Here is a 23,123-nt window from a genome sequence, read left to right as displayed (position 1 = left end):
TATGGTGTAAACGTTTAGTTTGTGTATATTCCCAAATGACGTATACGAGAGTTTGGTGCAGTTTGAAATGGCGTCAACTTTCGTACGGCGCGGTGACGTGAAGTGGGTTCAAGCCCCAAGCAAGTTATTATTTTTTTATTTTTTTTATAGATTTTATGATTGTAAGTATATTATTATATAATTTTTGAAGATATTCTTCTTTTTTAAAAGTGGTAGATAAGAAAGTTAGTTTGATTTTTAAATAAAATAAGTACAAATAACCTTTTAAGTATATTTACTTCGTTTAAATTACCTATTATATAATAGAAGAATATCTTCTTACGTGCGTACAAAGTACACACACATTCTTTTTTTTTATTAAATTTCATACATAAACAAATATTTCTAGCATGGCTTGCCTATCAAAATCGTGTCATAGCAAAGGGGGGGGGGTAGTGGTTGAAATCAATATTTCTATCACATTTTTTTGAAAGTATGCTAAAATTATTTGATTTTTAAATTAAATAAGCATGTTCAGTACAATTCATAGATTATTCAAGAAAAAATTCAAGGAAAAATATTGAAAAATAAGCCAACTGTGGCAAATTTTTAAAGGTATATGATACAATTGATCAAAAGATGGGATAACCCAGACATCCAAAGTGAAAGTTATCCTCCAGCACCAAATTTCTCTATATGGTCCACATAATGTTTATAAAAATGTCACACCATTTTGAGTGTCGGGTTTGGGGAAGAGGGGGAAGAAATCGGTAAATTCGTAGTTTTTTACGTTTTTCGTCAATATTTCTAAAATTATGCGGTTTAGCATGAACAACCTTTTATACAAAAATGTTCTACATTAAATTAATAAACAAGCTAAAAATGCGAGCATTATCATAACGAAAACTTAGTATATTTACTTATTTTAATTCATAATATGGAAAATTTGGCTGAAAGACTTCGATCGATGGCCTTTTGGTACATTGTATCAGTAAAGTATGTCTCTCTCTCTATGGAAAATTGCTATTATGAAAAGTAGTTTAGAATTAATAATTATGTTTTAATGTGCAATTATATCATTCTAATTTAAAAGTTATGAACTATAAAGGTAGTTTACTCTTGATCGAAATTCATATTTTTTATATACCTCGTATAAAATTATTAAAATTTTATAATATGATGGTTGCATCATCTTAGAACATGAAGAGATTTGATGAAAAATAACTTTTCTTCGTCAAATTAAAAATAAAAGATATAAATGAAAATGTTGTTGGTAGGTATCCATAATTTGAGAAAAATCTTCAAATATTTTTTTCCATTAGAAGGATGTAATTACACATATCAGACCATAATTTTTTATACCAAACAATATTATTTCATATACTGTCGGTTCGCTAAACTCAGACACAACTGGCTAGTGATTTTAGTCAATAATTTTGCCAATTCGACAAAAAATAATTTCTAAATAGTTAATAATTACTGAATAATTAGTAATTTTGCCAATTTCGGCAAAATTCTCAAAAAACAAAAAAATTACCTAATAAAATCACTATCCAGTTGTGTTGAGTTTAGCGAACCGACTAGGTATATTTTAATTTCATAGCAAATCACAAATTAAATCACTTAAATATTTTTTCACAGAAGTAGGTACATAAAATCAATTTCAATAGCCGTTAGCATATATGCATGTATCGCCACTAAAAAACCTAGCTGGTTTCAACACTCTGGGTGGCCTTATCTGTTAGTACTTGTAAATGTACGGTTTTTTCCAAACCCTAACTGATTTCAACACCCTGGTGTCCACACACGCTAGCATCTGTTAATGTCCTGTTTTTCCAAACCCTAAGAGCTCTATTAGTATAGGTAACTGGTGGCGCAACTAGTAGCGCAACTAGTGGGCCCACCAAATTGTGAGCACGGGCAACTGGTGGCCGAGAATAGCCACCAGCAAAAATATTAAAATTAATTTAAATTTGAAAATTAATCAAATGCAATAATTGGAAACTTGTTTGTTATCAATTTTACGAAAAAAAGTTATTCTTCATAAAATGCTCTTAATAGTATAAAATATAAGATGCAACCATCAGATTAAAATTTTGTGAATTTTATACGAGGTATGTCAAAAAAGATGAATTTCGCTCAAGAGTAAAGTATCCTTATATTAAGCAATATCGAAAACTGTTTTATAAAAAGTTGTTCGGAATTAAAAGCTATGTTTGGATATGCAATTACATTCTTCTAATTGAAATATTGTGAACTATAAAGGTACTTTACTCTTGGACGAAATTCATATTTTTTAACATACCTCGTATAGAATTGATAAAAGTTTATATATTATTATTGCATCTTAGATTTTAAACCATATAAAGCTTTTTGTAAAAAATAACTTTTTTCGTAAAATTAATAATAAAATACTTATAGATATTTGTAATAAAATGATGTTGGGTATCCGTAATTAAAAAAAATGCATTTTTTTTCAATTAGAATGATGTAATAAAATTAATGCGTCCCAAAACATAGTTTTTTTAATTCTTAACAACTTTTCATAATAACAATTTTCGATGTTGTGAAATCTAAAGGTACTTTACATACAATTTTTTTGACATACGTCGTAGACTATGCAGAGCATTTTATAAAGAATATTTTTTTCGTAAAATTGATAAGAAAAAAGTTTTCCATATGGTTCAAAGTTACTCAGACATACTGTACCTATATATAAAAGTTCAATTTTTTTAAATTTTCCAATTAACGTCACATTCGGATTCAGCATAATTAAAAACAAAATAGAAACATTTTTGATCAAGGTAAAGTGATGAATTCACCGATATTTCTAAAATATAAAAAGAGCTTTTATTGTTTAAACAATGAATAAACAATTAACGGCTAAATCTGCGAGAAGAACTTTTTAATATAGCATATTTATAAATCAACAAGAAAGGTTTTAGAAAAATATACGCTTGTTAATAGAAAATATAGAAGTTAATAGAAAAGAAATACGAAGCATTCGATTACAATACAAATGAACTAGTGGTGGCCGACACCAGTTGCTCAGTCTAATAGGGTCCAGATAACATAATGCCCCGGCTTGGTGGCGCCACCAGACCCGGTTACCCAGCTGCATCTAAACATTCCGTATATGTATTTGGACCATAGGAGTTTTCTATTGGTTCGTTGCAGCACGCGGTAATATTTTAACCAATAGACGGCGAGGTTCCAGATGCATATACGGAATGTCAGTCGGTCCCAAATTCATATACGGAATGTTAAATATCGTACACCGAAAAAGATAAGTTTTTTTAGAGTAAAAAGGGGTAGTTCCCTGGGTTGGCTGTATACCTTATAGTTAAACAAACTGGAACATGAAGTAAAAACCACTTCTATGTAAAAGGTATATTTACTAAAAATTTTTAGAATCCCAATGGATTCAATAAAATGAGTTCATCAGAACGTTTTCAAACCTATCGGTCCATCATCAGTGAATTTGAATACTTGCAAAATAGCCCCAGAACCAAACAATGGTTGTGATTATAAAGAAATCTACATTATGTTAAAATAAATTTAAAATGGCTAAACGCCGATGTTCAGGGATTAAACCTCTGGGAACATGGTGAAACTCTACCCGAGGACCCAATCAACCATCTTCGGTCAACGATGACTACTAAGTGGAGCACTTCTTTTGAAGCTCAATTGATAGGTAATCCGAAGTACTTTGACAAGTGCTTAACAGTTATATTTATAAAATGCATCGTTTTTCCGTTATTTAAGCTTGAATACTTTGATTCTAGTACTCGTCGAAAAAAATTTACATTCAATTACCCATAACTCACTTTGACTTAACATTAGTTTAGTTCCTTAGGTGAGGAGTGTACTCAATTTTTTATTATCTTCAATTTTGTTAATACTAACTTTTTTGTAAAAGCTTATAGTTTTTGAGTTATACGTGATAAACAGATTTAAAGCATGCATTTTTTTACGAAAAAATAAAATCTTTGATTCTCAAGAACTCAAAAAGCATTGATTTATATTAATAACTTTATATAACAAATCCTTAGAATTTGCCCCTTTATCGATTTGTGGAGTTATTTTTAATAAAATAGTCTTACCACCCCTAGAAAGGGTGGTATCCACCACTAAGGTAAAAGCGCAAGTTTGCATCATGTCACCATTGTTGCTTGAGGTATCCTCTAACTACTCACCAATTTTCATGAACATCGATGGAGGTTCAATGAAATCGGAGGTGAAAACCTTCAGTGACTCCACTACGGGTCGGCTAGTTAATAAATAGTATATTACATACCTAGCAGGAAAGTACTCTATTTCAGCCGAGCGGCAAGGTAGTTTACCGAGGTGCGAAGCACCGAGGTAAACTACAGACGCGAGGCTAGAATGAGTTCCCGCGAGGTTTGTATACTATTTTACTCACAATCGGTTAGTAGTTTATGGATTTCTAATACTCACAATCTACCAATAATAATTTCGTTTCAAATATCTGTATCCATTTTCATTATGTGATGAGATGAATTATTTTAAGTAACCTGTGAGATCGTTGCTACTTAACAAAACAAGTTTGTTGAATCTGACATTTAGGCGATACACGACGCCATTAATTGTACATATAATCAAATTGTGTAAATTTGTGTGTAGTAAATTTGAATGTAGGTACGCCACCAGAACTGCGGGTAGCTGCAGAGAGAGCTACTGAAGGAATAATTCCTGAAAAAAGCAGGGAGAGGTATGAAAACACCTATGAACTATACAGTAAATGGTGCGTGGCTAAAGGTATGCAGCATATTCATACATACATAAAGTGACAGATGCTAGCCGGGAAACTACTTTCCCGGCTAGCTGGGAAAGTAAAGTAAGTAATAAGTTGCTTCCTGATTACTTCAAAGGTTAGAAATCCATAAATTACTAACCGATTGTGAGTAAAAATAATTATTATGAGTAGGTGTCTTTTACTATTTTCATACGTCTTTAATAATTAAATACTTACTTGCTTTTCAGTATAACCAGGCAACGTATCCTTATGATTTTGGAATATGTCATCGATAGTTGCATGCCAGCGGTAGAAAAATGGATCTCGCATAGCAGTCGAAGAATCGCCCATAACACCAATGCATTCCTGTAATAAAAATCCATTTTTAGCGGAAAGCATGATGCAAGATGCACAAAATCGAAACAGATGGAAAATTATGATGGAGATCTATGTCCAGCAGCGCACAAGCGAAGTTTGAAAGATGAAATCTTCATCGTCCATATGTTTGATTAAGACAAAACGTATTGACAACTCGAGAGACTGAGCTAGGCCAACAGAAACGATGACTATCATAGTTAATTATATTTCCGGTCAAGCATAGTATGTACAAAGTTTATATTAATGTACTAAGGGCTGAATTACTGCAAAGACAAGCAGAAATCATTGAGACTCATAACAGCCGTCTTTAGTAGACAAGCGCCAGGAATACATGTACAAATTGGAGCTGTTTCATGGAGATTTAAGCCGAAGACTCTGTAGCAGAGAACTTGAAAATGTCAACCATATTGTCAACCTCTGACATCTAGTGCGAGGCACTAGGTGGCAGACGAAAACACTTTTTGACGACCACCATGTAACGTCTGAAACATATACTATTCATCTACCACACCTGTATGAATGGGTATAAGGTTCCAGAAGTTTGGAATATGTATCAGGAACAAATGAAAGATGTAGAATTAGCCGCAGCATGACCAATTTAAAATATATATCTTCCAAAATAGATCTTTAACAACTTACCTGGTGTCTGAAATCAGGATCGTGAATGTAGGCAGCGAAATTATGACCCATATTATGGAAATTACCATAAAAATCTCTATCTGGAGAAAGAATACTGGATTCTAACATGTTACCCAAAATGTCGATGCCTTCGTTTTCGGTTAGTTCTACCGAGTTACGCTGTTTCTAGAAAAATAAATTATAAAAAGAAAATTAATTATAAAATATAATAATAAATTAACCAAATACTAAGCCACACACATAATAATAAATACTAAACAATAAAAAAAATCTAATTTGTTAATAGGGATATGGCGTCGATCCACCGTAAGTCATCATAATCATCATCTTCAACCCGTTTTAAGTCCACTGAAGGACATAGGCCTCCCCTGTTTGTATCCAAAGTGCACGATCTTCTGCAATATGGATCTAATTTCTCGTCATCTTTCGCAGATAATCTTGCCATCATGTAGGTGGTCTTCCTCTGTTTCGTTTATCTGTTCTTGCTCTACATTCGGTTAGCTGGCGTGTCTACCTTCCATACTTCATCCTTGATACATGGTTAGCAATCTCCATTTCAATCTGCAATCTCTCTCCACAGCATGTTTAACTGCGATTTTGTTTCGTATTGCTTGGTTTGTAAATTTGTAATATTGTCTTTTATTGTGACTCCTCCTACTTTGGGTATCATTATAATCTCTGCAATTTTCCAAAGGATGGGAACATATCTAAGCCTAAAGGATGCATTTATTAGTGTAGTAAGGTTTACTATGGCTTTTCTAGGTAATTTTTTTAGTATCTCACCATTGACAGGTCAAACCCAGGCGCTTTTTTTGTATTGATGTTCTTGATTAATTTTTGAACTTCTTTTGTAGTAGTCAGTTGTATGTTAACAGAATCAGTAGCTATTCGTTCATCGTCTACATGAGTTTCCCCAGGGTTTGGTTGAAATATGTTTTCTAAATAATCAGCGAACGCATCCACTTTCTCTTTGGGATTTCTTGCCCATGTTCTGTTTTCTTTTCGTAAAGGAGGTATATGCTGAACTAGCTTATTTATCTTTTTAGCTGCCTTCCAGAGGGAGTAATCGGTGCATTCATCATCAGTTAGTTCTCTCAGATTCGTTCTGATTGATTCGTTTTATTTTTCGAGATTTCTCTTTGCAGCTGTTGTGTGAGCCTATTTAGCTTATTTTTATTTTCTGTAATTCGAGTTCTTTGCCATACCTTCCGAACCTTTCTTTTTTCCTGTATCAAGTCTTTAATTTCTTTGGGGTAATTGTTCCCTACTGTTTTTCTTTGGGTTATAGGTGTGTTGTTCCACGCTGCCTGCTGGATGTTTATCATAAATAGCTCGGTTTCTTGTTCCAATTGTTCTATCGTTTGAATAAATCCACTGAACTCAATTTTCTCATTCATTTCTGATTGGAAGTTTACCCAGTCCGTAAACTTATTGGTCAACGCGGGTTTCATTTCAGTGGTAACAATTTGCTCACTAATTGTTAGTAGAATTGGAGAGTGGTCAGATATAAGCTTCCTCTACTTTTATAAAATTTGTTCCTCATAACCATAAGTTAACATCATATAGGCCAATCTCCTTACTATCCATAATCTCAAAGGTATTTGAAAAATTACTACTACGAAGAATGAACCATATAATTGAACAAAAAAATATTCCAACACACCAATTTGGATTTCGTGATAAATACTCCAAAATTGACCAGATCCATCGAATAATAACTGAAATAGAGAAAGCATTGGAAGAGGACAAAATTTGTTCAGCAGTATTCCTGGATATCGCAAAAGCATTTGACAAAATGTGGCACGACGGTCTGTTAATGAAGCTAAAGAAAATATTTCCTATGCAACTCGTTGAAATATTGCATTCATACCTACACCAGCGAACATTTAGAGTTAAAATGGAAAACGAGTACTCTGAGTTAAAGCAAATAAATGCAGGGGTTCCGCAAGGTAGCGTTCTTGGACCAATACTATACCTTTTGTACACATCTGACATTCCGGAGAGGGAAAACATCCAACTGGCAACATTTGCTGATGATACAGCAGTCCTGACAATAGGAGCAACTATAGAGGAATCTACAATTAACTTACAAAATGAAATTAATGGCATAGAAGGCTGGTCCAAAAAATGCCGTATAAAGTTTAATGAACATAAGTCAGTTGAAATAATGAACAACAAAGAAGTGGGCATTTCATGTAAAAAAAAACTAAGATGGACCAGGTGACATCTAGTTTGCAAACATTTTTAGGGAAATTAGGTTAAAGAAAACATACTGGTTAATCTTGTAGATTAGGGGCCGGTTGTTCGAAAGCTAATCAACAATGATCATTATCAAATATTTAATTACTGTCACCAACTGTCAATGTCAACTTTGTTTGGGTTGCTGAAAACATAATATGAAATTACTTAATCAATTATGTTAATAATTGTTATGTCAATTGATTAACTAATCTCATAATTATAATCAATTATGTTTTCAGCAACCCAATAAAAGTTGACATTGACAGTTTTGGTGACAGTAATTAAATATTTGATAGTGATCATTGTTGATTAGCGTTCGAACAACCGGCCCTAGGTGTATTTATATTGTTTAAAAAAAATGTGACTCCTAATTGTTGAACGCTCCATCCTTCTTTGTGCTACTGTAATACTATTGTGCTATAATATGTAACTATGCATTAGTAATTTTGAATATATGGTTGCCAGAGGATACCCACAGGGAAATGTATTATCTCCATTAGTGTGGAATCGGGTTATGGACGGAGTGATTGGAATGCTTTACAGAAAAAGATATAAAGTCCTGGGATATGCAGATAATTTCCTTAGACTGACAAGGGGTAATTTCAATACAATGGTCAAGGATAATATGGAACAGGCCCTGAACGTAGTATCAAAATGGACAAGTGAGGTAGGATTGTCAGTAAGCCCTCACAAATCCAAAATAGTAGCCTTCGCCGGAAGGAGAAAACTAAAAGAAATAGGACCTGTGAAACTCAAGGGAATTTTCCTAAAGGTGGAGAGGGAGGTAAAATACCTCGGAGTCATAATAGACTCGAGGCTTACCTGGAATCAACACCTAAAATGAATAACCAAAAGAGCAGCGGCGACTTTAATGGTGACCAGACGCACTTGGCAGAACAGGAGGTAAAGTCTGGTGGCCAAAGGTGCAGCAGAGAAATGCTATAGAGAAGTTAGGCAAGGTACAATTCCTTGCCTGTCTCAGCATGACAGGTGCAATGAGAGGCATAACAACTGCAGAAATGGAATCCTTACTAGACCTTCCTCCGTTACACATCATAGTGAAAGGTGAGGCAAGGATGGGGTTACATAGACTGCAGGGAAACCAAAGTAAAATTACGGTAGGCAAAGGACACTGTAGCATCAAGGATATATGCGAGATCCGATATGGAAGATGACAACAGACCAATCAGTCCCCAAATATAAAATGGAAATAACTTTCCAGGTGGAAATACACCCTAGGTAGGTATGGGGAGATCCTGGCAGACATCCGAAGTATGAGGGCAACACCTGGTATGCTGATGGGTCCAAGACAGAAGATGGATCAAGATCAGGAGTACATAGTGAAGATAGAGACTATAGCGGTTCCATCCCATTAGGAGAATATACCTCTCTAATTCAGGCAGAGGTATATGCAATCCTGCACTGTGCAAGAATAGACAGAGTGAGGACTTATACCAATAAGATCCAATAAAATCATGGATACAAGGCAGCTCAAACAAGACAACACATATGCGGAAACTCAATTTAAAATAAACGAGAACTTAAGGAAAGCCAAAGAAGATAGTGCGGAAACTTAGTGTCAGTTGGAAAAGAAACCCTCAAATCACTTGAAGAAAAAACAAAATCTTAGATGACAGTAGAAATTCTTAAACTTATGGAAGAACGAAGAAAACATAAAACAAAAGACCCGAATAAATACAAAGAAATTCAGAGAAACATCAGAAAGAAAATTCGAGAGGCAAAAGAGAGGTGGCTCTTCGACAGATGCAAAGAAATAGAAGACCTGGATAAAAAGTATGACAGCTTTAATTTACACAAAAAAATCAAAGAAATGACAGGTTCTAGAAAAAACACAAGAACAAATACCCTTAAAAATGATAAAGGGGATATTATTACTGACGTGAAGGAGAGATTTTGTCACTGGACCAATTACATCCAACAACTCTTTAATGATGAAAGAGGAGAGCTATCATTAGAAATCACAGAGGATACCGGACCACCAATATAAAGAGAAGAAATCATATATGCCATTAAAAACACGAAAGAGGGTAAAGCTACTGGACCAGATGATGTGCCCATGGAATTATTAAAACTTATTGATGAAGATGGTATTGATGTAATGGTTGAACTCTTTAATCTAATATATCAGACTGCCACAATCCCCAGACAATGGCTGCAATCGACCTTTGTAGCAATTCCCAAACAGTCAAGTGCAACATCCTGCTCGGATGACAGAACAATATCTTTAATGAGTCACACACTTAAAACATTTTTGAAAATAATACACAGCAGAATTGTTAAAACTCTTGAATATGAAATCAGTGACACACAATTTGGTTTTAGAAATGATATGAGCACACGAGATGCTTTGTTCGGCTTGAATGTGCTGGCCCAGAGATGCATAGACATGAATCAGGATATGTACTTATATTTTGTAGACTTTGAAAAGGTATTTGATAAAGTTCAACATAAATATAGACATATATATTAAAAAGTAAAAATATTGACTGTCGTGACATGAAAATTATATCTAATATATATTGGAATCAAACTGCCAAGGTAAGAGTTGACAACCAGGACACCGAAGATATCAAAATACAGAGAGGAGTCCGTCAGGGTTGCGTGCTGTCTCCACTAATTTTCAATGTCTACAGTGAAGCGGTATTTCAAGAAGCGCTCTCAGATTCAATAGAAGGTGTATCTATCAATGGAGAAGTTTTGAACAACTTACGCTTTGCAGACTATACAGTAATAATAACGGATAACAACAATGATTTACAGAACGTAATGCAACGCCTTAATGAACGCTGTCATGAGTACGGACTGAAGATGAATTTAAAGAAAACTAAATGCATGATAATAACTAAACCAGCACACACAAACATCAAATTAACAATTGAAGATGCTGTGATTGAGAGTGTGGATAACTACAAATATTTAGGAACATGGATAACATCAAATGTAGAGCAAACCAAAGAAATTAAGATACGTATTGAAACAGCACGTGCATCATTCATTAAACTTTAAAAGTTTCTTTTTTGTCGAGATCTACGCCTAAGGATGCTTCGATGTTACGTGTTCTCTACTCTTCTTTATGTCTTGGAAGCGTGGACGTTGAAACAAGTCCATTTGAATAAGTTGGCCGCCTTTGAATTTTGGTGTTACAGAAGAATCCTACGAATATCATGGATTCAAAAAATGTCGAACGTGGAAGTAACTAGAAGGATAGGAAATCAACCGGAAATAATACTAACTATCAAAAGATGAAAACTTGAGTAGTTGGGACATTTGATGAGAGGGCAAAAATATTCATTATTACAACTTATTATGCAAGGCAAATCCGAGGAAAGCGAAATGTGGGAAGACGAAGAACATCCTGGCTTAAGAACTCACGGGAATGGTTCGAATGCAGTAGTGCAGAGCTATTTAGAGCGGCAGTCAACAGGGTCCGCATTTCCATGATGATTTCCAACCTTCGATAGAAGATGAAACTTAAAGAAGAAGAAGACCAATAAGATAATCAATATTTGTTCAGACATCCAAGCGTCCTTGAGGGCTTTAAAGAATCCAAGGATAACCTCCAGGCTTGTAGGGGAATACCGCGAAGAACTTGACACCCTAGCGAAACATAACGAGGTAAAACTCATATGGGTGCCAGGACATCAAGGAATCGCTAGCAATGAGAAAGCTGACGATTTTGCTAGACGAACATCAGCAACAAGATACTTTGGACCAGAACCGGCACTGGGCATGCCCAAAAGCACAATCAGAGACCGATTAAGTGGCTGGATACGAAGACGGGATACGAAGACAACACAAAGAATACTGGGAAAAAATCCCATACAAAGGCATGAGTAGAGATTTATACCTCAGACATGCACGAAAAGAGCAGAAGAACTGCGCAAACTGAACAGGAATCAGCTCAAAATCACTACAGGTTTCCTAATGGACATTTTCCAGTAAATGGATACCTACATACGATAGAACTATACAATGGAGATCTCAGTTGCAGACTATGAAATAGAGAGACTGGGACAGTCAGACATATATTGTGCGACTGCGAGGCACTGGATCGTAAGAGACAAGCAATATATGGAGACTACCGATTAAGTCAGAAAGCATATGGCACTAACACAAAGAACCTTTACAGGCTAGTGATGGGCACTACTATATTGGACTGGGTGTCATGGGAACAAACGAAAGAAAGCACAATAAGCCAAAAGGCTGCAGTGCGACCGGGGTGTATGCATGCACGGGTTCAGGCTTCCAGAAGGAAAAAAACTGACGAAATAATACTGTCATACCGGATTAGATGCTCTAATAGAAAAGTAACTTACATCTGTAGCGTATCCCCTATGAATAGCATTATATATTCTATGTCTCCAACGTTCCATCTGTTCTACATCGACACATAAGTCGTCACGGTCTCTCTTTAAGTTTTGCCACCTCATGTTCGATACTCTAGCAGGATAATCTCGGTTGGAAACCTTGCTATGGAGTTTCGGATAATAGGCCTCCAAGATGGGGTCGTTAAAGTTGGTAAATTTTTCCACTCGATTCAATCCGTTGCAAAGACGTTCAAAATTATATCTAGAAAGTTAAATCAAAATGAAGCTTTAAACGATAACAATAATAATAAAAATAATAGATAAGGTAGGACATGAGGTAGTTTGCAATAATTAAATAATTAGTCTACCCCAAAATTATAATTTTTGAAGTTATACTTTTTTAGGCGCGATTGAGATTGAGGGTGAATTTATATTAATCTGCGCGCATGCGCACACCGACAGTATGGTATTAGTCGTTATACGGGCTCTGATTGGGTGTTGAAATGATCTGTCAATAATAAATAATTGTTCAATATGAACGTAAACAAATGTATAATATATTAGTTTTATTGTTGTGAGGACAGAAACAAAAATGTTTATAATTGTAGTGACTTTTAAATAGTTTTTAAAAGCAACAGGTACGTAATAATTGTAAATGTATCATAGGTACCTACCTATTTGAACCTACCAAAATACATAGTATGTAATAATTTTATTTACATAATTTGATTACCATCAAAATTTCTATCAATATTCACCTAATATATTGTTTTCTTACTCTATGTTTTGTTGTATTTTTTCAATTCTAAATCATTTCAATTCAAAATCAAAATAATTTGATTTAATTCAAAAATATCAAAAGTTTAATCCGTTTAGTTAGTCGATCTTCTCACATAATGACACATTGTCTCCGTGGCGAAACCTTTAAGGCGAATGAACCCCAATACCAACCGCGCTGATAAGCTGGTTCGAATCCCAATAGAAACTTTTATTTTTTTATTTTTTTTTTATACATTTTATGATTGTAAGTATATTTATTATATAATTTTATTTTCAGAAAATACGTATTTAGTTAAAAAATTTTCCGACAATTAATGTTCAGAAATCATTTGTAGCATTTTTAATGTGTTTGTGTGTTTTACTCTTTTATTATGTTAATTTTTGGCACTGTTTTGTATAGTGATTATAGTATAAATTAGTTTAATATTTAAATAAAATATAAATAAAAAGTATATTAATTTTATAAAAGGCATTATATTTAATTTCGATTCAGAGATCATTACCATCTTTCTATGGACCATTTCGAACTCTTTTGTTCTCATCAGGAAAGCAACTGTAATGAAAGCAACTGTAATGAACATTGAATTGTTTGAAAATGGAGTCTTTTGGGTTTCGACATTTTGTTATGTTAATTTTGTTTAAATCATATAATAGAAGTATAACTTCTTACGTGCGTACAAAGTACACACACATTATTTTTTTATATTTAAATTATAATTTTTGGCATATATATCATACTAGTGAAGTCATTCATCTGGGTGTGATTACGTAATCGATGAGTTTTTTAAATGAGAATAGGGGTAGTGTGCTAGCTTATTAGAAAGTTTATTTGAAGTTCTATTCATTAATATAGACATTAACATAATTATTCATACAGGGTGCCTAAATTTTTTTTATTAATTGAGACAAAAAGAAGAAAGTGTATAATTTATTATTCAATTCAAAATACGTTTTACTGTTGTCCTAAAACATAAAAAATGTTTATTTGATAAATAACTGAAAAATGAATCTATTCCAACTCAAACGTCCTCACTGTATTTGTTTATAAGCCAAAAAATTGTTTATAACTTTAAAACAGCGCTGAGGCCGCTTAAATAATCCAATTTTTGTTCTGTAAAGTGTATTAGATAGGTAGAACGCCTCTTTATATGCAAAAAAAAAATTAGAAAACTTCTAAATGCTCTACTTTTTCTTCAGCAAGTTTTTAAAAAATTTTAACTTTTAAAAAAATATTTATATTACAAAATTATTATGCAAAATCTCTAAAGTCTATTTTAATGAAATTTGGTGGACGATTTAAGTATGTTGTAAGAATTTTCTAAGCGAAATACGAAAGTTCTAAGTGCAACCAAAATGGTTGAAACACATTGAATAAAACAGGCTTATTTTGCCCCCTTATTTTGTATTTATTGCTATTTTGCAGAAAGGTTAATAATTAACGACATTCTTAACCCGACGTATATGACACAAAATTCAATTATCTTTATTTTATTTCCCCATGACTTTTTTCCAAAATGGATCGTTTTAAAGTTATAAGCAAAGAAAGTAGAAGAAATCGATGTTTTCCGAAATTTTTACATATTTTATTTGTTTTTATTACTGCTCCGGGCATATTTGAGAAGGAGCATATGTCAATTATTACTATTGAAGCTGTCACCTAACTTTATCTGCAAAAATCCGAATGCAACCGCGCACATCCAAAAATAGAAGTTTTTTCACAGATCCGCCCTGGTCTATTAAGCTTTAAGGTCGCCTCATATTATAATGCATGTCGCGTTTTCGGCACGTAGCGTTTCGTTTGCGAAAAATATAATTTAATGGTTTTTAAATTGAACCATTCATATTGTGCGTATAAGACACGTAACGTAGCGTATAAGACACGTTACGTCTGCGTTCGGTTCATTCGAAAACAATATTTTTCGGATGTTGACAGCTACGGGTCGTTTTTCCCTCGTTGTTTATTTAGGTATTTCTTTGAATTTGATACAGAGTATTTAGGCCGGTCAGTATCGTCGCCCTCGCTAGCGAAATTATTCCTATTCGATTTTTTGCACAAATTTACTCAAAGAGAGGTTCTTATAACATATCCACAGGGTGCCAGACGGTGCCGTGGTCGAAAAATTGTTTAAACAATCTTTTTAAACAAATTCACAAAAGTATTTTTTCATTCGAGCAATATTTTTTTTAGATAATTTGGGTAATTCTGAGCAAAAAAGGTTTCTTGTCATTTTTCTCTAAAATTGCGAAAATGGCTATTTTCAAGGCTTAATAACTCGATTAAAAATTATTATTATGAATTTCAATAAGTGACCAAATCAAGTTTCAAACAACTTCTTCAAGGTCCTGAAGAGATTTTTGTCATTATTTTATTACAAAGCTGTTATTTTTAACTATTAACAATTACCGCTATAGTCCAACTGTATCGTCGCCCTCGTTAGCGAAATTAGATTTTTTTGCACAAACTTACTCAAAAAGAGGTCCTTATAACACATCAACAGGGTTCCGGGCGGTGCCGTGGTCTAAAAATTGTTTAAACAATTTTTGTTAAACAAATTCACAAAAATAATTTTTTATTAATAATTTAATTAAACCCAAATTAATAATAATTTGAGTTATTCTGGGCAAAAAAGGTCTCTTGTGATTATTCTCTAAAATTGATTGTTGTCGAGTTATATGGCCATTTCCGCATTTTTGCAAGATACGTTTTTTGCTAAGAATAACCCAAATTATCTAAAAAAAAATCGTTCGTAATGAAAAAATTATTTTTGTGAATTTGTTTAATAAGAATTGTCAAAACAATTTTTTGACAAGGGCACCGCCCGGCACCCTGTGGATGTGTTTGTTTTAAGGACTCTTTTTGAGTAAGTTTGTGCAAAAAAATCTAATCGAAATAGTTTCGCTAACGGGGGCGACGATACAGTTGGACTATAGCGCTAATTGTTAATAACTAAAAATAACAGCTTTGTAGTAAAATAATGACAAAAATCTCTTTGGGACCTTGAAGAAGGGGTTTGAAACTTGATTTGGTCACTTATTGAAATTCATAATAATACTTTTAATCGAGTTATTAAGCCTTGAAAATGGCCTTTTCGCATTTTTCAAATTTTTAATCGCATGTAACTCGCCAACAATCAATTTTAGAGAAAAATGACAAGAGACCTTTTTTGCCCAGAATGACCCAGTTTATCTAAAAAAATATTGCTCGAAATGAAAAAAATATTTTTGTGAATTTGTTTAAAAAAAATGTTTAAACAATTTTTCGACCACGGTACCGCCCGGCACCCTGTGGATATGTTATAAGGACTTCTTTTTGAGTAAGTTTGTTTAAAAATATCGAATCGGAATAATTTCGCTAGCCGGAGCGACGATACTGCCCGGTCTAATTTAAAAAGTAGTTTTCGAGGCAATTTGTCATGTAAACATGTGTTGTGACAATAAACACATCTGAAACTGAAACCAACGTAAACGTTCTATGTATGATAATGTGAATGGGCAGTCCGATTGCCGGTCTGCAAACGCTACGTGCCGAAAACGCGACGTGCATTATAATATGACGCGACCTTTATAATAATTTGGTTAGAATGTAAAACACGTAACCCGTGCTATAATCTGTTGTTGTTATAATTACCTTGCTATAATCTGTTGGTGCATATAGTAAAAGAGTTCCCCTCTGCGATCCTTATTAACAATATCTCTGTTTCCCTCCATGGGATACACCAAATGCCAGTGCCAGTGATGAAGATTTATTCCGATATCTTCTCGAAAATATGCTATACGATGTTCATCTTCCAAGTTGGATGCCGTATAATTCATAGGTATGGTAATCGGGGTCTGTAAAAAGTTTATATTTCACATATAAATTTTAAGATTAATTTTAGCTGATGATTTATTATAATTTATTATGGTAGGGGAGTCCAAGCGGGGATTTTTGCAGTTACTCGAGCGCGTCAGATTATTACATGGGGAGAAACCTTGTACCCTGAAAATGTACTACTACCATATATTGGCTCTTAATGAAGGGGAGTTCGTTAAGGGGGGGGGGGGGCGAAAAAAAAATCTATCCTTAGACAAACTCGAAATCGTCAGATTAAGATAAGGTAAGTTAAGTACATGCAAAACAGTGTATATTTCAAAAATCTGACGATTTGAGCAGGGCGTAAGGAAATGGGTGAGTCCCAAAATTTCACAAGAAAAAAGCGAATATTTCGCGAAATGAATGACAGATCAAAAAACTAAAAAATACGTGCTCAATATTTTTCAAAAATCTATCGAATGATACCAAACACGACTTTACAAAGAGAGGGGTGGGGGTAAATTTAAAATTTTAAATACGAATCCCGCGATATTTTACGAAATGAACATCAGATTGAAAAACTGAAAAATACACTTATTCAAAATTTTTGAAAAATATATCGAATGGCATCAAACACGACCCCCACTGGTAGTGGGGGTGGGGTTATTTTAAAATCTTAAATGGATTTTTAAAATATACACTATTTTGCATGTACTTAACTTACCTTATCTTAATCTGACAATTTCGAGTATTTTTAAGGATAGATTACTTTTTTCTGGCCCTCCTGAACGAAATCCCCTTTGTTAAGAGTCAATATATGGTAAATGTACATCTGCTTGGGCTCCCTACCATAAAAATAATCACCAACCTATGAATATGTGAATAGTAACTCTTACCCTTTCCCCCTCTGCTAAAGCAGTAACTTCTGGAACTTTGCCAAAAACTGTTCTGTCGATGTATCTATCGGGGAATGAAAATACTACGGATGGCAAATCTAAATCTCTTGTATCAGTCCGATGTAATAAAGCCACAGATAACGCATAGTGAAAAAGAAGAGGATTAACACGTTCTCGAGCGTAACAGGCCAAAGACAGCAGTTCGTCGCAATCTTTCATTTCTAAAATCAAAAATAAAGTTATACAAAAAGCAAATATACCTATATCAAGTTATTTATAAAACAAAGTACAAATTGCTTTTTGCAAGGCAACACCAAAATATATATTATTGTGGATCAATCTATCAATCAAAGATAGAATAAAAAATTTATTTTTTTATATAACACGGGCACATAAATTTGATCCACCCTGTATATTGATTTGTAAATATTTATTAGAAGTTAGCTTACATGTAAGTGGGTCTCTCCTTTAATGAGCTTTTCGATGAAGAATTAAAGACTTTTGTGAATAATTAAAGTGAAAGGAAGATTTGTTTAGGATCATAATATAAAAAGATTGTTTATTACGGGAAAGGTAGAATCTACAGGTAGAGGTAATTATTAGTTTCTAGAAAAATAGTAAGAAAGTTTGGAATTTTAATCTCTTTTTGTTTAACCCCGAGTAAAATGTTGTAGAATTCCCCGAAAATAATTATTATGATGGTAGCAATATTTTTGAAAGAATGACTGTTTGTTTTCGAGTGAAAAGAGAGGAAGGTGGAGAGATAAATGTTTCTGATTGGCTAGGAAATTTGGAATGGGGAAAGGGAAGCTTGAAAGTTGAGACAGTTTGAGAAAGAAAAGATTATTATGTTATTGTCATCGCTGAAGAGCAGTCAACGTTTTCGTGGATAGTTAGATAGCAAGTACCAGTGGTTGTTTGATAGTGGAAAATAGAGCTGAAAATTGGAACGAGAGACAGATCAAATTGAGACGAAATACCTCTTTGATTCTGTATTATTGTGAGAAGGAGAGGAGAGAATTTTTGGAGTCTGTTTGAATAGAGTACTGGTTAAAAAAGGCCTGGCTCGTTGGAGAATTGGTGCTGGTATGCTGATAGATTTGAAGCTTGAGAACGGAGACGGCTTTGATAGGTAGCCTAACATAGTCAACGAGGGAGAGCTGTTTTGGGTCAAGAGAAGACATCAGAGTGAGTGAAGCAAAAGGTCAGTCAATTTATGTGAAAGATATTTTTATGTTCGGAAACTAAAATTTTGAGTAAAAGCATATGAATTAAGATTCCAATATTTCAAAAAGTAAATAGGAAGTATAGGTAAATTTGCGAATACCTAAATTTGTTTGTTTAGCTTGTTTTATCAAAGTCATCGGGAACAAACCGATAAATTGTTTTTTTAACTAGAGTAAATTTAAGTGGTAAAAATTTCATTCGGACAGCTGTGTCCACAGGTTTTAAATTTGATCGATTTTTAGAGTATTGATTTTGATAATAAAAGACAATTCTGTATGCTTATTTTATATTTCTATTTAATTCCCTTTCCTAATATTTTTTCCCGATTAGAACCAACTAAGAGATATAATAGTGAAACCACGAGAGAAGATAAGTATAACGTAAGATAAATTAGATATTTTTTTTTGTATTATAAAAAGGCACCCTGAGATTTTTTCTTAATTTTTTTGTATGATTTTTGACAATTGGATAATTGATTATTTAATTAATTGGAGTAATCAAATAAAGATTAATTGATATTAAAGTAATAAAAAGTAGATCATAACAATATATTTTTACATACATTTAATAATAAAAATAAAAATGTATACCACTTTTATTCAGTTGCAATGAGAAGGCAAAACAATCTTATTTTTCACTTAGAATAGGGAACTCAGTTCAGCACTCTGAATCGACGATTTTGGACTATTATTGGAGTCATCATCGGAGAGGCCTAGGCCTGCTGCTCTCTACTCGAAGTCACCAACCATGAAAGCTTATCCCCACATTGCAACTGACGTGTATGGATTAGGTGACAAGCGTCATCTGGCAATTGAAAGGTAAAGTTTTCAATCCTAATAGCAACATTAATAATATTGAAAAATATTAAAAATATTACTAAAAGATTTTTAAATTGAAAACTCATTGGTCCATTTCCCTGGTGACACCTCCAAGGCTTCTACAATAAGCAAGCCAGATGGATACTGCAGTGAAGACAAAAGGGAAGGAAGTCTACACTATGCAATTCACAACCCCCGTTTGCAGCTTGGTAAAGTTCCAACGGAAAATGGACCTAGTTATTCTAGTTAAAAAACAAACTTTCGACAGTCGAACTCTGAACAGGTTTAAGATCGAACTCTGAACAGGTCAGTACCTTCCTGAATTTTACGAAAGCTTCCACAACAACAACTAGTCTAGTTAAAGCATCAGTTAATAAAATATTATAGTCAGAATGATCGCCAATATTGGAAACGAATAGGCACCAAAAGAAGAAAAAAGAATTAGAGTCTGGACAAAATTATATCGGAAACCTCTTGTTTTTTATCATTTGTATCATACTAAATTACATATTATCAAATAATTTTTGTCCTTAAACAGATAGGTGAAGGTCGTCCTTATATCGGATCCTAGACTATAACCATCGCTTCAGTAAGAACACTCCGGTTGTGATCATCGCTTAGCGATCATCGGTCAGCGACGATCGCTCACCCCTAATCTGAGGCTTAGAAATCGAAAAAGCGGCCATGATAGGTGAATGGCAAATTTTAGTCATTCTTTATATTTTCGAGGTCGCTGAATCCGAATATGAAGTTTATTTTTATGCAGAATTGGTGGAACAGGTTCAAAAATCAAATTTTATGCAAAAATGCGAAAAATCTATTTTAATGATTTTTCATATTTGCCTCGCTGTATCTTTAGTCGCTGTAAATACTTCCTTTTGAAAATTTTACTGTGTCATCTTTGAAGTATTTAGATAACAACGAGCTTCGTCCAAAAGGTTAAAACAAATTAAAAGAGGAGCTGTTAATTTTTAAACATTTTGTCGCAAGATTTCGTTAGTGACAAACTTTTTAGTTTATAATTTTATCCAACACAACAGTATAACATAATTCATGAAGATGTTTTATGGAAAATTTGAAACTCAAAATATGCAATAGGAAAAAAGTTATGTGACCTTATAGACGAGTGGAACTCCATCAAAAAAATGGTTATTTCTCGAGATACTGACCACAATGTGGTGAATAGCTAATTTTGGTATTACTTTATGTTTTTGATGCTGCTGAAAACGAAAATGACGTTTATTTTGAATTTTAGATGGGAGAACATTGTCAAAATCGCAATTTTACCTTAAAAATAAAAAGAATGAAATCACGTTTTTCTTAAAATTAAAAGTTACTCCATTTGTTTTTTCTATAAAATATTGTATTATTTGTCCCCTATATTTTAACATAAACTTAATTAAAAAGTTAAATTTCAAATTTTGTCACTCAACTTTTGCGATTAAACTTTGCAATTTAGGAATCTGCCCCTTTTATTTTAAACAATTCATAACTTTTATTACAATAACACAGAAATATTGAAACAGGCACCATTGTCTTCAGAAAGGTAAGAAATATATACTGTAAAAATTTCAGAAAAAAATATTAAAGTGGAACAGAGTTGTAGCGAGTTGAAGGAAGAAAAATGTGATTTCATTTTTTTTTATTTTTAGGGCAAAATTGCGATTTTGCCAATGTTCCCCCACGTAAAATTCAAAATAAACCTAATTTTCGTATTCAGCAACATCAAAAATATACAGTATTACCAAAATTAGCTATTCACCACACCGTGGTCATCACACCACACAGTATCTCGAGAAATAAGCTTTTTTGGGGTGTGCAGCTTGTTTATAAAGTCACATAACTTTTTTCCTATTGCATATTTTGACTTAAAATTTTCCACAAAACTTCTTCATGAATTATATTTTACTGGTGTGTTGGTTAAAACTATAAACTAAAAAGTTTGTCACTCAACTTTTTTAAGTAAACATGAAACTAACGAAATATGATGACAAAATGTTTAAAAATTAACAACTCTTCTTTTAATTTTTTTAAACATTTTGGACAAAGCTCGTTGTCATCTAAATACTAAAGATAACACAGCAAAATTTTCAAAAGGAAATATTTGTATCTATGTTTTATAGACCTGACAAAGGCTTTCGATCGCATCCAAGTCGAAGACGTCTTACATTTACTGTATAGAAGAAACATACCAATCAATATTATACAAACCATCGAAAACATCTACTTTCATAATCGAATACAGGCAAAGATAAATGGAAAACTAAGGTAGTTAATACCAGTACAAAGCGGAGTCAGACAGGGTGACTCGTTAAGCCCACTGCTCTTTAACATAATAATGGACGAAATAATAGAAGCAGTACGTAAAGGTCATGGTTACAGAATGGGGAACAAAGAAATCCAAGTATTATGTTATGCACACGATGCCTCATTAATCGCCGAGACAGAAGACGATCAGAAGAAATACAATATGATAATATCAGCAGAAAAACCAAATGTATGATAACATCTAAATACCCACTACGATGTAAAATCGAAATTGATGGAAAAATAATAAAGCAGGCAGCAAGATTTAGATATCTGGGAATAGATATAACCAGTTACGAAGATGTTGAAGAGGAAGTACGACAACAAAGCTTAAAAGCAAGTAAAGCAGCGGGATTACTTAATGACACAATCTGGAAGAACAAACACCTGACACAAGACACAAAAGCAAGAATCTATGTATAAAGCAGCAATTAGACCTATATTAACATAGACAAGGCCTAACACATCTAAAACGAGACGACTACTAGAAACAACAGAGATGAAAAGATGAATATCAGGGAAAAGTCTGTTGGATAGGGAAAGAAGCGAAACATAAGAAGATCATGCAAGATAGAAGACATAAATGGATGGGTGATAAAACGGAAACAGGAGTGGAACGAACACATTAGTAGAATGGCAGAGGATAGGATGGTACGAATAGCACGAGCTAAGCCACCAAATGGACGAAGAAGTATTGGCAGACCAAGAAAAAGATGGTGCGATAACCTAAACAATTTAGTAGGCTAATATTGAAGAAGAAACAGGCTTTAAAGCCTACATACAAGAAGGAAGAAGAAGAAGAAATATTTACAACGACCAAAGATACAGCGAGGTAAATTTGAAAAATCATCAAAATTGATTTTTGAACATGTTTCACCAATTCTTGTTAAAAGTAAACTACATGTTTAGATTTAGCGACCACGAAAACATAAAGAATCACCAAAATTGGTCATTCACTTATAGTTGATTTTCGTGGTCGGT

At 33.4% G+C, this 23,123-nt stretch overlaps 1 protein-coding gene across 1 annotated transcript in view; it reads right to left on the bottom strand.

Annotated features, from left to right (window-relative positions):
- The window catches only part of LOC114334252 (phenoloxidase 1-like), an 86,662-nt gene that overhangs the window by 23,510 nt on the left and 40,029 nt on the right, over positions 1–23,123 (bottom strand). Inside the window, exons 4-8 of the mRNA XM_050655070.1 lie at positions 17,791–18,011; positions 16,730–16,932; positions 12,331–12,583; positions 5,753–5,917; positions 4,973–5,101 (exon numbers count right to left, since the gene is read on the bottom strand). Of these exons, the coding sequence (XP_050511027.1) occupies positions 4,973–5,101; positions 5,753–5,917; positions 12,331–12,583; positions 16,730–16,932; positions 17,791–18,011 (971 nt within the window). The remainder of the gene's footprint in view (positions 1–4,972; positions 5,102–5,752; positions 5,918–12,330; positions 12,584–16,729; positions 16,933–17,790; positions 18,012–23,123) is intronic.

This window comes from Diabrotica virgifera, chromosome 1, assembly GCF_917563875.1.
Source record: "Diabrotica virgifera virgifera chromosome 1, PGI_DIABVI_V3a".
In the NCBI taxonomy this organism is placed as follows: Eukaryota; Metazoa; Arthropoda; class Insecta; order Coleoptera; family Chrysomelidae; genus Diabrotica; species Diabrotica virgifera.
The sequence above is the reverse complement of the archived record's forward strand: the minus strand, read 5'-3'. Positions and strand labels throughout refer to the sequence as shown.